This window comes from Stigmatopora nigra, chromosome 18 (genome assembly GCF_051989575.1).
Source record: "Stigmatopora nigra isolate UIUO_SnigA chromosome 18, RoL_Snig_1.1, whole genome shotgun sequence".
In the NCBI taxonomy this organism is placed as follows: Eukaryota; Metazoa; Chordata; class Actinopteri; order Syngnathiformes; family Syngnathidae; genus Stigmatopora; species Stigmatopora nigra.
The window spans coordinates 9,811,834-9,826,900 of record NC_135525.1 but is presented as its reverse complement, the minus strand read 5'-3'; the positions used below and the strand labels follow the sequence as shown (position 1 = coordinate 9,826,900).

The following is a 15,067-nucleotide window of genomic DNA, read 5'->3' as shown; positions in this document are numbered from 1 at the left end:
TATCTCCAAAAGTATGACGCCACATGTTTTTAGGGAACTTCAAGCGGACCCCCCTAAGGAGGCCACTTACGTGCCGGTGACTCTGTCCACGTCGTCTGTGCGCGAGTGCCGAATGGGTTAAAAAGTAGGAGGGGCTGGGATGAAAGAAAGAGGAGGGGGAAAGGGGTGGAGGGGGCGGAGCTTAAGCCCTCAGCTGCTGCGTCTTGTCACATTGCTGCAGAACATGATAGCGGCGACACGCTCCCTCCGTGCGGGATTCGAGCTTCTACGCGCACGGACGCAAACCACGCGCATCGGCTGAGGATTCAAAAAAAAACAAGCGCATCATTGGAGGATTGATTCTAAGGACAGACGTTGTTGAGGATTGGACGCTTAGTTGTGAACCGGTGGAGGACCACTTTGGAGACGAAGGCGGACTGTTAAGAAACAAGGGATTCCCGAGACCATTTGGGCGAGCGCTTTTTTTGGGGGGGGATTTGAACCGGCGCGTGCCCGCCGTTGCAGCATGCGGAATGTTCATGTAAATACCCGCCAGTCCGATTGACAGAAACACACTCGTGGCAAGTGTTGAAATGGATTTATCACTTTTGGTCTGATCCCGTTTGGTTCTTCGACCTGGGCTGGTTTGTGCGTACTAGTTTGATTTTCTTGATTTTTTATTCCCTTGTTGGGATCACGACTCCCTCTTTTGGCTCAAATGATGTACGAAAGTGTGGACGTAGTGGGTTTGAACCCTAGTCCCAACCCTTTTCTGATGATGGATTACTACAACCAGAGTCGAGGGTGTCTGCTCCCGGAGAAAGGACTGGTGCCCGGGGCCCCTCATCCTTACAGCTCGTCCGTCAGAAACCAGCACTGGAACGGCTCCAATCACTGTACGTAGTCCTCTACCCGACCCCACTTTACTCCCAGCGTGGATAACGTTTGAATCTCGACTCACTTCATTTTCTATTTTTCTACTGTTTAGCCACAAGTTGATATCTGCAATATGTATACGGAAGTTGACCCACTTTTCATAGGCTCACATGTGCACCCACGTTGGATGTGATGTTGTCTTTACTGGGGTTTATTTCTCTTAACCCGTTGCTTGCCATAGGCTGTGTGTACATGGACATATTCTTTTGGATTTAAATCAGGATTGGAATCCAGACATTTAAATGTATGCATGCTCTTTTTTAGGATATTTTGAAGTACATTCTAGGTGAGATTGACAAGTGATTGATAGTTCGATAGTATGCATGAGAACAGATCTGGAACATATTGTGATGTCATTACACATGTTTGGGTTATTCTGGTAAACTAGTGGAAGCAGAGTGAAAGACTAAACTGGACTAAAAATTTGTGGAAATATTGAAAGATCTTAAAAACTGACGATAATTTTACGTATCAGCAATAACTTCTACACCAAGTGTCTTCTTCTACTACTATTTCCAGTTAATTTAGTCAGTCTACACACGTTGAAATCAAGCAAGCATAAACACGAAAGACCCAATCGGATCAATAGCCTCTCCACCAAAAAAAAAAAACAAAGCGTCCCATCATAATTTGAGTCCCCAACAATTTCACTGTTGATGCATTGCCATTGATTGATACAAAACTCAATCCTTCAACCCTTCGAGCACAAGGTGACCTTCGAACACCCCTGTTAAAAAAAAAAATTGCTAACCCCTCTAATACCTCATCTGCTTGGTGTCAAACTTTGATTGACTACTAGCAACATTACACTGCATTTTTCTCTCCCTGCGACACCGTATGTGCAGTTGCAATAGACTTTTATTGCGACAACAAAGTCTTTTTTGGCAGCCCTGCAAGGCCTCAACCGTGCAGACGGGCTTTTAAGCCTAGAAATGCCTCTGTTGTCTTTCACAGCTGAAGGAGTGTAAAAAAAGAAGGCAGGAATCTCCACAGGCTCTTAAGGGCCAATTTCCTCCTCTTCGACTCCAAGACTTTTCAAGCACATGACAAAGGGATTTTTTTTTCTTCTTAAAAGAAACTAGCTTTCTGATATGTGGCCAGAGTAATAAACCCTCTTTTCACCAGCACTCTTTGCCACCATCTTGTTGCATGATATCTAAATAGAATAGTCAAGTTATTCCTCTTTTTGGAAGCAGAACAGTAAGCTTGATGGTAATTATTGAATGGGAGTAGTAAAAAGCTTTAGTGGCAGCATTGATTTGAACCATGTGAGCTTGAGGGAGATGTTTGGGGGTAGGGTGGGGTAGGGGGGTGTTTCAGGAAAAGACCTCTGATCCCTACCTCCACTCTACATTGTTTAGCCCGTTCACCGCATGTGGTCGGGTCAATGTGAGCATTATAGCTTGTATTTTGCCTCGCAGGTCCGATGTAATCAAAAATTTAGTGGCCGACTGAGGACTGGTGCCGGAAAGCGGCGCAACGTGCACTGTTGTCATCTCGGGGCTGTGCTGGGACTTATTAGATCAGAGTGTCTGGAATACATAACACAGCAGGTTTCTGGTTTAGGCTCCATATTTGATGGGGCGCAGTTCTTAAAAGAACAAGGTATTTCGGAAAAAAACATTTGCTGACATTGGTTTTTGTTAGGTTTGGTGTGTTGGAGGATAAAGATTGTTTTGTTTAAATATTGGGATTGTTTTTTGAATGGGTGTAGTAATTATTAGGGTTGTGATAATAGGTATGGTTGTATATTTTGGTATGGTCCGAATCAAGAAGCATTTTAAAATGATGTCATTTTTTTTAAATAAATAATGTGGACATAATCTGGTACTCAAAAAGGCTTTATGTATGTAATCTTAGCCCGTTTTTTTGTAATATTGCTATGCTATTGTTGTCTAAAGAAGAAATATTCTATCAGCATGAAATTGGTGATTGATTGTGGATATTGATGACTGCATCATGATATTATAGTTTGTACAAATATTAGTTTTTCATTACTCTTCCGCATGCATCATATTATTGATACTGATTGATTAGCAACAGCCTAACAATGTTGTCAAAAAAATTCGGACACTTTTTGTACTTTAAAAGTAGTAAAATAAAATAAAAAATCATGTATTTTCATATATTTTTACTTTTCTGTTAATGGCTCTCAAGAAATAACATTAGAAATGGTTCGCCTTAACGTTTAGCCTCGTCAGTGGTAGCTGATCAGCTGTTCTTCTATCACCGATTGGTTTTTATATATATATATATCTATATAAACTGAGCAAGTGAGTGCCATGTTGCTGATATGAATAGAAATGAAATGCTGAATATGAGTAATGAAAGGCTCTGGTCTTGCAGATTAAACGCCCGTCAAAACCTCCCAGCAATTACGGACTCATGCATGAAAGAATGTGCATGGCCTTGTTCACATGACTGTCACACTGGCAAACGGCGGGATATCAAGTCAAAGAGGGATTGCGTAGGGGGGCTCTAAACGCTTACCGGCCACCCGCTAGACTTCTTGTATGTTGTCCTCTTTTTTTAAAGAAAAATCTTTTCAGACAGTCTACTGACTTAAAACAAAACATTCACCGGGGATTATTTATTCACAGAGAGGGTTAGGCATGTCACAAAGTTATGGTGCTAGCTGGTATAAACGTGGCCTGAAGGGGGCCAAAAAAATGGCGTCTTAATCTGACTCATGTGCTATTTAGGGGTAGAAGTCTGTTAACCTTGCAGGAGGCAATGACTACTACTAATTAAAATGTGTTTATTTATTTTTTCCAAAGGAAGGTCAGTCAGATTTTCAAAGGATATTTGTCAGAAGTCGGCTTTGTTGTGGTTGTCAAAAACATGCAAGGAAATGTGTGGGTGTTGTATTTGGCCAACAGATTAGTGTAAACCGTGTAAACATAACATGCTCCCTCTGCTTTTTTTATATAAATGTACAATTATTGAGAGAACTGAGAATAAACTCTCCGTTACTGACGTTAATGGGAATTTTGCTGTCCCAAACATCCGGACTAAGAGGTCATTTTGTATGTAGTGCATATGCTTTTTTCCCCTATTAATCCATTTAAGGGTTTCTGGGTAAAGCAGCTTTCTTCGTAGGGAGAAAAAAAATTGCAATCTGTGTGTCTATGTTGACATAAAGTTGAAGTGAAATCCCCTAAAATGAATAGTGCAAAAAAAGGCTATTAGTTCTTCAGGCTTGAAACATTTTCATTTCCTTCCATATGTCGTATGTTGATGTCAGCTGTCCAAATAAGGCATGCCGGATTAAGACATTTTATTAGGTTATATGCCGTATTATTGTCAAGAAAAGTATTTAATCGCGATGTTGTGACAACATATCCTACCCAACCATCCACTCAAATACTTCAGAGTAACTACAGACCATAAACAACCTTTTTATACAACTTTTTTGTTATCAAAGTATGTTTTTAATCCCAAAAGGTCAAAGGGAGTTCAAAGTATTGTTTGTTTGCGTAATGGCCGTAGGGTGACGGATCCCAACCTGCCATCACTCGTTTCCAAAAACAACACCTTGTCATTTGAGGTTCAAGACGCTCTCTGCACTGTTTTTAACAAGACGCATCCTTCATTAAAAAACAAGAAGATACCAGATTTGTGATCTATAATTTACTGTAGCATGCAGTGATTATGAATCATTCCCTCCCATCGCCCGCCTAATAAATAAATGAACATAATTATAAACTGCTTGCCGCTAACATTGATACTTGGAACTTTAATAGAACTCATTAAAGGCACTTGGTTGGTAGGAACGTGTATTATTTAGATTATGAATTGCATTATTTTATACTCATTGCATACTTTAATTACTGTACTTGGGATTTACAATATTAATCCTTACCATCATGGCGTTATTAAATATTAGGGATTTCCTAAATTTGTGATTGGAACATGCTACTGGCCTTTTTTTTAAACTTTTAAACTCCCAAAAAGTTTTTATTTTACAAGAAAAATATTCATAATTAATAGAGGTATCATATCACAAAGCTAATATTTCTATATGTCAGAGTTGTTGGTATAATTGCGAATTTGACAGAATATTTGGAAGGGAAATTGTCTCCATTTGGTCAAAAAATGATGTAAAAGAAGGAAATATAACTCCTGTAATTTAAGTTAAATGCAATTTTTCAGAAGCACAGTAAATCCTCCCAGTGGTTTCTAATCAAATAAAAAAAATTGCCCTCCCATAAATGCTTCTTACACTCTAGTGCTTCCAATATCTAGTTTTCTTCCCTTTTCGTTGTGGATTTTTTGGCTCGTGGGACTTTTTATTAAATTTCAAAAATACGCTAGTGAAACTTCTAGTTTGGTACGCCTTCAAATTATAAACCCTCACTTCCAAATTGTTATTGTTTATCCAGACAAAACTTGTAAACCCATGCAATCTCTTTGTATTTACCCATAGATTTAGCAGCCATCATTTTTTGGGGACACTTTGAAACCAAATCCCCAAACAAGACTACCAAAGCCCGCCCACCCCTGTTTTGGCCACACTAAAGCAGACCCACCAGACCTTAACCTGATCCCCAATCATGTTTGAACTGGTGAAAGTGTCCCTACTAGTGATCTCACTTTCAATAACTTTCCCCACACACTCTCGGGGTTGGGTGCCTAGCGGAGTATTTCAAGGGGTGGGGTTGTGCCCTTTAAAATATTCATAGCTTCTTCATTTAAATCAATTCTCAGCGTGGGCGCAGCCAAGCGTCAACTGTCAGAAATAGAGCCGGCCCTGTTGTAATCACTTCTTTACTTATCTTGTTCGCAATGCGCCGTGCATGGCTAGCTCCCCAGAAAAAAGCCAGGGACCAGGCCTTACACACCCACCCACACATCTCTGTGTTTCTTAACATACACACCCACCCATCCACACATCTCCTCCACGTTTCCTAGCCACCTCCTCATAATGGAACACATATAAATTCATCTGGCTATTGAACCCGGACCATTCATCACGGCAAAATTCATCTGCAAGGCACTTTCATTCCCAAAGTGTCTCCTCACTCGTGCATGCTTTATCTTCCCCTATACGGTCAAAATTTGCAACATGGCTGCCCTAAGGTAGGCAGTCAATGTCGCTATTAATCCTTAAATTCTGTTGCTTTTTGGGGGGTGATTGGGAGGAGGGGATTTGGTGAAAAATTGTTTAAATGAGAAAAAAAATACATTCGTAGATAAGTCATTCTTGCAAGGATGCACTTTTTTATAAATAAATATGAAAGCTTTTAACACTGCAAACATTATGGTAGGAAAAGTTACTTTGTTAGAACTATAGGCTCCAAACTTAAGGCCCTGGAGACCAATCATTTTAGTAAATTATGCGCATCAACTTCAATATTCTCTGCACTAAAAAATGTTATCTTAAAAATGTCTAATTATTTCAGGGTTTTTCTCTATATTTCAAATTGAAAATAATTAGAGTGAACCTGCATCAAAATATATATGTAGACTATTTACTGAAAAAAATCGAATTAAAAAATATAATAGTTTTTCCTCTAGAAATAACAACATAAAATATAAGTAATATATTACTAAAAAAATACCTGGCCATCTGCAAAAAAAAGTATATGCCCATTTAAAAAAATATATATATTCTGAACCTTATTCCCACAATACGCTGTGTAACAAATACCACGTTTTAAATATTAATTCCCAAAATGTCTCTCCATTTTGATCTAACCGTCCAATATTAAGGAGTGTCCTGAATTATGCAATTGACCTCATGTCATAGTCTCCACTCCTCTGGGGAATACCTCCACAAAAGCCACAAAGCAAAGCCATCCCATTTGCACATAGACCAAGCCAAGTAAATAGGCTACAGCTTAGCGTACTAAAAATACGAAAGCCCTGGCAGTTCTTTTGCCGTCTGAGCAGAAAATAGCATCGCCTCCCTGCCCTCCTTCTCCATCTCCGTCAGTCGGCGGGCAAAGGTTGACGAACACCTCGACTCGTGCCTTTTGTAAGAAACCCAAGCGCGTACGCTTTAATCTCCATCCTTGCGACAAAGCGCCGTTCCGCCCCCATGGCGTCGATAGCGCTTTTGATTTGCTAGCATTCCTCCTCCTCCCCAGATAGACAAGATAACTAGTCTCTGCCAGATAATCTCATTTCAGCTATCGTAATATCGTCTGTAAGTGCCTTCCCGTGGCGAGACAAAGGTCCTCCTTTTATGTCTTGATTTACAACGCGTCTTCAGGTATAGACAGTAGTGCGTATCTTCTTCATCTCGCCGGCTCAGCCACGCTAGGTCGACCCAGACGAGGGCGTCAGAGGAGATTTGTCCCGTCGAATGTCGTGGCGTTCCCAGAGCGCCTTCCTTTTCAATCATTTCATATTCATTACATGCACGTCTGGAAGTCGGCCTCCCGACATTCGACTCTTAAAAGCCCACCTGGGACTCAGATGAAATGGACTGCCAAAATGAGAAGATGGAAAGGAAGAGCGCCGAGTCGCTTTAGTGATGGATCGGTTCAAGTCTGTCACGATCAAGTTACGGGACGCTTGTTGTCTGCTATCGTAGCGGGGTCTCAACCCCGGGGATGGCCTAAAGCGTCACACCGTTCCAAACACATGTAGACTAAGTAAGACAGGGACATCCAAGAAGGGAGATTGCATTTAGGAATAGAATACTTGGTGATAAGGAGGCTTTTATCTCAATGGGTGAAGCTATTTGTGTTTAGCTGTAAAGATACGATCTTAATTGGAAATGGGATACTTGAGTATATGTCTGAATTATTGATTTGGTTACTTTGTGTCTCCTCTTTTTTGTTGTCATAGATCCTCTACGCTTGGTTGAATGTCTAATGTTGTGCTTTGTGTTCATGCACGCACTTAATCGAAAGTTTCAAGTGTCCAACTAACGCGGACCTCCACTGAGGCCTCGTGTATGACATGTTGAGCCTTTTTGAATGAGCTGCCTGAACTTGTTGGGTTTTGTTTTTTATCGTTCTGTCAATAGTATTTGCGATTTTGCACCAAAATGTACTCCATACAAAAAAGCCTTAATTTTTAAAGCCCTCCAGTGCTCTTTCACATTTGAGACCCACTCTAAACTATTCCATTTTCTCTTCAACTATCTGTTTACATAGCATTCTTTTTGCTTGAAAGTACTCTTTTACCATATATTGCGTTAAAAAAACGATTCAAGATTGTTGTCTTGCGATTTGAAGAAAAACCTTGCATGATGTAAGTGATTCAATTGGATCTTAACAGTCGAATTGGTGCTCTTTTCTTCCATGAAGGCTTCAACTCTTAATCGATTAAACAGCAACGTATCTTCCTTTCCCTTGGTGAATTTAACACTTGAAAACATTGGTCCATCTCCTCTGCTTTTTCCACATTTCTGGGAAGCACGTGTACTCAACAACCAGTGCACTGCCCGCAGTTTTACAATAGAGCTGGATTATTGAGTCTGAGCTGTCAGCACCTTTCAGCCAAAAGAAAACACCGAAAGCCAGGAGAGGAAGATTGGGGTTGCGTTAGAGGGAGGTGGGATGGGGGGTTTGCTTTCTGTGGCAGGGCTGGCATTTTCTAGAGATAAGATCTCTGGGTATATTTTTAGCCAAAAGCTGTAGGAGAGAAAATGTAGACGGAACACAGAGCGATTGCTTTGGCTGGCCAAATACGTATTTTCCTTGATTTTTTTTTTAAACACAGCCTGGTCTCTACAGAATGACCCAAATCCTTCTCGCCCTATTAAACCCATGGAAAGTATTTGCCTCTCTCTGTTGCCCGCCTGGTGCTTTTTTTGCTAATGTACAGATTAGACCAAATACCCCCCAAAATGCTGCCGTTTCAGCAGTATTCTGATGTTCTTGTGTAGCCCACTTTTCATGGGGAAAGCCCTCATTACCTTTCGCCTTCTGGAAATCAGGCCACGTGGCTATCGTGCTGTTAACAGAAAGAGAGAGAGAGAGCAAGAGCAGTCAAATATGCAAGCAGTCAGGCCTTTTATATCAAGTACTTTGCGTGCAGTGTGCATGGCTGCCCAAATGCGCTCCGTCTGGCAGTAGCGGCAAACTTGCTCCGCCGGTGTAAATTATAGATAGCGTGTAATGCAGCGATTGTCAACCAGAGCACATTTTTCTGAGAGCGTTTTGGCCTTGAGACACCTCTACCTGTTCACCTGGCCACCTCTGATTCTGCCGTTCACCTTCCATCAACTTCTACAGCTACCAACGTAAAGAAATACACCTAGTCCAAGTCTTTCATGGCTGTAATCCCCTGACACCGCAAAGACATGCATGGGAATCTCAGTCGGATGACTTAAAAGGATGGAAAGAGAGGAGAAACTCCTCTACCACCATCGTCAAACCCCCCCTGTTCCCACCTCCTGGCGTAAAGCCTGCTGGGATGCACCGTGGGCTTGATGCATCCAACCCCAACCTGCTTCAGAGCTCAGTGGGAAACCCCATCACAGACTCCCCTTGAGCTGGTCTGCTTGGATTGTTTGATCTTATTGTGGAAGCAAGTGAGCTGGCTGGCAGGCACAGAGAGAGAGAGAGAGAGCCACTTGATGCCCAGGGTTGAAGAGGTGGAGGCAGCTTCAGTAGAGAGGCTTAATAACTGTATTAACATCAGTGGCTCCCCCCAGACTTCAGCCTGCGAGTGGATGAAGAGTCAGTGGGGGTCGTACTCCAATTTGCTTCCCCTCTCCCACTCGTCTGCTTCCAGTTAAGACTCACATTTTCCTGCATAGTCACGAGCCCCCAAAGTAAAGTGTTAGCAGATGTGTAATAAGTCCGATTTCACCTGTGCCGGTCCTTGTTTGCGACGATCGTTTTTTTCGGTCCTTTGGATTACGCAAGCAGAAGCGCTGAATAAATAATGGGGACCACTTAGCTTAATGGACAGAGTTAACTGGGAGAGAAAGAGCTGGTATTATTGGTCGGCGAATTGGGTCACCATAAATGCTTACCCCACTTCCCACAAGGTTGTAATGAGGCCCGGGTCGCAAAGGCCGGGACATGGAACAGTCAACGGGGAGGCCAGCCGGGGTTAACTGGACCCCCGAGGAACAAAAAAGAAGGGGGGGATGGATAGAGACATGGATGCTTCCGCATGGGATTCCAGTCATTTGGATCGCTTTGCTAGTGTCATTGATGCCAGCCCAAAAAAAAAATGGCTTTGTTTGCCATTTCTTTGTCCCGTGCTGGATTTAAACTAGACGAGGCACGGCAATCGATATTGCAACAGGCAATTTTTCAAAACAACAGACTCTTGCTGCTGTTTCCTAAAAAATAAAAAAATCAAACATTTCATTTTTCAAGCAGACAGTGAGGCATAGAAATCAGTCCAGTTTTTTGGGAAGGTTAATTTTCGCAGTTCATTTGGATTTTTGCAGCTTTTTTAAGAATTGTTCCAATATTATGAATCTGAAATCCAGCTAGTTTGATTGTAATCACGAATATAATTATGGGCATTTTACTAGAACACATCTTGTTGTATTTATAAATCAAAAGTTTAATTCTCCCATCTAACATGTTAAACAATAACATTTAATTATTCTACCCGTATTTACATGTCACTATCTATCAAAGTAGCATTCCTAAATGTTGACCAGTCTTTGTAATCGATACTCTTCGTCCGACCATTCATTGCTTCCACTGTTAAATCAAATTTCCCCAACTGTAAATATTGTATGAATGATGTAAGCATCAGTAAACCTGCTGTGACCTTTTTATAGCTCTTGGCAGTACATGTCTACGGTTTGAGAATGAAGCCACACAGGTGACGTTAAATCACTCCCCGCTCTCCGTCGGAGGGAAGAAATCCTGCGGAGGCTTACGCGATATCTCGTCTGACGAAAACCAGTCCCGGTGTGAAGGCTAGCGTGTAGTGCGTCTGCATGCGGGTGTTTTTTGTGTCTGAAACGATCAAATGGCTCCCTCCGGGCTATACGGAAAGGTCAGGGATTCGTGCAGGAAATTGGTGTCTGTAGAAGCAGACAACACACATACACTCAGACAGAAGGGAAGCGTAACTTGTCCTTCATTAAATTGGAGTAACATCCCAGCCCTTCCTCTTAAGCTAGCCTAGCAGCCCCCAATGCTACCCAGGCGGTAAAATCCATCTCAATAAACAGAGATGGTGGAGACAAATGTGTCTGTCTCTGGCTTTTCCACCTCGCTCTGCCCAAATTTTCCACTTAGGCGCTTCATGACAACACACATCAGACAGTGGAGTCAACTGCGTGTCATCGGTCATCATTAGCCTGTGTAGGCGGACTGTGGTGGCTACCCGCTTTTAGCGCCGGTTATGTTTATTGCCAAGTTGTGTCCAGTCCATCGCCACTTTGACCCACGGAGGTTCATTTTTGGTCGCCGGTCAAATGGTGACAGGGTTTACTGTTGAAATCAGCTCACAAAATTATATTCACGAGTGAGAGTTTAATATCTAAGTACTGTTTAATATCTAAGTACTGTTTAATATCTAAGTACTGTTTAATATCTAAGTACTGTTTAACATCTAAGTACTGGTTAATATCTAAGTACTGTTTAATATCTAAGTACTTTTTAACATCTAAATACTGTTTAAACCAGCTCTCAAAATTATATTCATGAGAGTTTAATATCTAAATATCTACTGTTTTCAGCAGTACTTAGATATTAAACAGTACTTAAATATTAAACAGTACTTAGATATTAAACAGTACTTAGATATTAGACAATACTTAGATATTAGACAGTACTTAGATATTAAACTCTCTCTCTTAGATATTAAACTCTCACTAATATAATTTTGAGAGATAGTTTCAACAGTAAACTCTCTGTCACCATTTGACCGGCGACCAATCACCTGTATTTCTACACGTGTACGGTTTTATGTTTCTCTGATAAGTCGTAAAGGCTAAAGTTCGCTTTTTTTTTAGATATCCGAAAACTGTCGAAGTCTATAGTGAGCTCATTTTTAGTTGGCTGAAAAGTCTGAAATGTTGTATTCATCTAGTCAATATGGGGTTTGGGATTCTATCCTATATAGCAGTACTTAAGTCAAGCATAATTTGGAGAAATGTATTAGTCTTAACAGCATAATTGTAACAACTGAACTAATAAGACTTTACTCAAACAATGGAATCTTTGTGGTAGACTACCAGGACTTGGATTAAGGATCTACTGGAATAACATCTAGAAAGCATTACATGGTAATTGACTATTTCCAGTAGAGGATCAAGTAAATGTAATATTGCTTTCACAGTGTCTGTTTGTTTTGGTGTGTCATTCTTAGCATTTGACTCTTTTTAATGGCGCCAACGTCTACGGGAATTCATCTACTGGCATCACAGAAGCCCTTTTAACAAAGCACTGACAGGATAATAGCACGTTTGCAGCGTCTCAGTATCCACGCCCTTAAATGTGCAATAATACATACGCTTTCAACCCAGGTTTTGCACTTGTACGTATTTTCAACTCATTTATGAAAGGAACTGTTATCATTAGGACTATGGAATGCTTTAGGGGCCTGTCCTGACTTGAGGGCCAAATACTACACCTCGGTGTCGCCCGCTTAGCGGCGGCGGCCATCGTTGATGAATGCTCCGAGACAAACGCTAAAACGTACTTTGGAATTTTAAGAGAAAGGGACCGGCCCGGCTCATTATTTAGCATCGTTGAACACGCTGTCGTCGGGAGTCACGCAAACGTTGCACTCCCGACCTCTCCCTCATTTCCACTGTCATGCCTCGGCTCTGAAGTGGAGGAGATCAAACCCTCGTGATCTATTCCCCCGTGATTGACTATTGTGTTATCCGCCTAGAGCGTGAGTGGGGGAGAAAGAGAGAGAAAGAGAGGGAGTGCGAGAGGAGGGCAAAGGGAGATTCGGGTCCAAAGAGGTTGCTTTAACATGACAAAGCCTTGTCCCCGGTGAGCAGTTCTTTCTCTCCCCGATTGGTGTCTCCGGGTCCACTTCAGGTCCTCTCATGTAAAAGAGCTTCCCCGTATTTATGACCTCTTTCCTGACTCTGGTTGAATATGCGCTTACCAATCGGAGGAAAGGCTTTCTTTCAAGGCTGCCAGTCATGTCGGATTAGTGAGTATCAATGTGCTGATAACCTCGGTTAGCTATAGTGAGTGGAGAGCAAACACTTGAGCAGGAACGTTGGTGGAAGCCCTTTGGCCTGACAGCACAGGGAGGAATTGAACCGTGTATGACGGACGCATCAGTCTGATAAAGATGAATAGGAGCTGGTTAATGTGTAGGGATGTCATTGCAATGTGAGATAGCTGCTGGTCTGTGATTCCTTGGCTTTAAAAGTAGTAACGCTAATGCAAATCAGTTCTTTGTTGATATCAGTGTCTTCTTAGATTTGTTTTATGTGTCTTTGAGTTGTAAATTTTACATATTGTCCGTAGCTTTTTCCTTTAACTCAAATGAATAATCCTTAAAATCCAAATTGAATCAAGCTGTATAATACCAGGGTTGCCAGATTTGTATATGAAATAAATAACAGGCTTTCATAGAACTCCAGGTTTTGAAGACCAAATAAGCAGAACTTGTCCAGTCATTAATTTTACGTCCATTCAGTCATGTCAATTATTTTAAATGTCTCAACTAAACAGGTCTCAAGTAGTAAAATTGTTAGCTTTAGGTTAATAAAGTGAGCCTTAAAAATGTCAACAGAATTCACTAAAATGTTAATCTCGACTTTGCGTATTTCCGTCAATGAAGTCGCATTATTCCCAGCGTTTGACATTGTCATCAATTATTTACTGCTGAAGGAATATTAAAGCAAAAGAAAGCTTTTAAGGCGTCACGCAAGCTTAAAAAGAACTTCATTGCTATTTATTTAGACATCAAAGTAAGTGTGAGCATAAATTGAAGGAAGTAAAAACAACACTTTCAATTGGAGTTTGTTGTTTTGGTTTGTTATTCTTACCTAATCGCTTGGTAGTTGTCTTTTGAAAAAAAAGGAATGTTATGTCAATGCCAACAAAAAAATGAGGGGAATGACTAATTATAACTTCACGGGTATTCAACTGGGATAATTGGAGCTTGTTTTTTTTGTCTTTTTCGTACGTACAGTAGAAGAAGAAAAGTGCTTCTTGTTATCACAGGAGAGATTTGCAAACACACTCGTCGGCAAACGTAATTCTACAATTATCCAACTCGGCACTCTCTAATAGAGAGGCTTAATGTTTCATGAAGCCATTTTCACAGTTGCAACTCACAATAAAAGAGTGTGTTGTTAAAGACAGACGTTTCACTTATCCGCCTGGATTTACATTATGATTCCGTGACAAACTTAAGCTCCATTTACGCTTACGAGTTACTGCAAAAAAAGTGGATTCATTTACTTGGTAAGAGTTGACAAAGGGAGGTTTAAGTCTGTGCTTTTGTTTTCATTGGTGTCAATCAATTGTCTTTTTTAACGGGTGGTTTTATGTGGTTGGAAAATGTAAGACTGGCATGGTGGAGTGTTTTTTTGCAGGAATATTTTGTCCTTGTTTTCTTTTTTTTAAAGCTTGTTTGGTGATGCTTTGGTATGTTTGGAATGTTGACGCTGTCAGAAGGTGATTACAATCATTTGAGAACAGCAGGAACTTTTGGCTTGAGAGTAATATTGAAAACAATGCTGACATGGGTTGAAAATTGTGAGACAAATAAGCGACAAAGTATTATGTTTTTTGTAGTAATGTCTCCGTTTTTAATTGTCTGTAGTTTGATCAAATGTGTAAAAGTTCGTAGTTAGAAACCAAAAGGCTGTTCGTGTGATTACATAAATCAAATTGATCCCGTATGGAATTTTGTTCATGTGTTAACAAAGACCCCCTTGCTTGCTTTTTTTGTGTAGTATTTTCTTAAAGTATCCAAATACAAAACGGAATGTACTATTTTTGTTTCGCCTCAAGCAATGGAATTGTTAAGCCCCCAATAATGTTTATCTTAACAGTTAAATTTCATTGGCATACCCAGACTGTGTTCCAAAAATCTAGCGGTAAATCACCAATTGTGAACTCATACTGGGTTGCACCATTCTTTAGTTTGGACTGAACATCTATTGCCATCTACCAGCACTTTTAATATATCTTTACGTATGTTTTATACTACAATACAGACTAAACATTGGATTGGATAACTTTATTCATCCCGTATTGGGGAAATTTCATTGTCACAGTAGGAATACAGACACAGCAAA

At 40.7% G+C, this 15,067-nt stretch overlaps 1 protein-coding gene across 4 annotated transcripts in view; it reads left to right on the top strand.

The window, feature by feature from the left end:
• Nucleotides 1–15,067, top strand: part of raraa (retinoic acid receptor, alpha a) — a 119,742-nt gene that overhangs the window by 80,718 nt on the left and 23,957 nt on the right. Inside the window, exon 1 of one of the 4 annotated variants that reach the window (XM_077738772.1) lies at nucleotides 212–875. The exons of the other annotated variants lie outside the window; for them this stretch is intronic. Coding sequence (XP_077594898.1) covers nucleotides 698–875 — 178 coding nt within the window. The 5' untranslated portion in view covers nucleotides 212–697. Of the gene's footprint in view, nucleotides 1–211; nucleotides 876–15,067 lie in introns of those variants that run through there. 4 annotated transcript variants of the gene reach the window in all.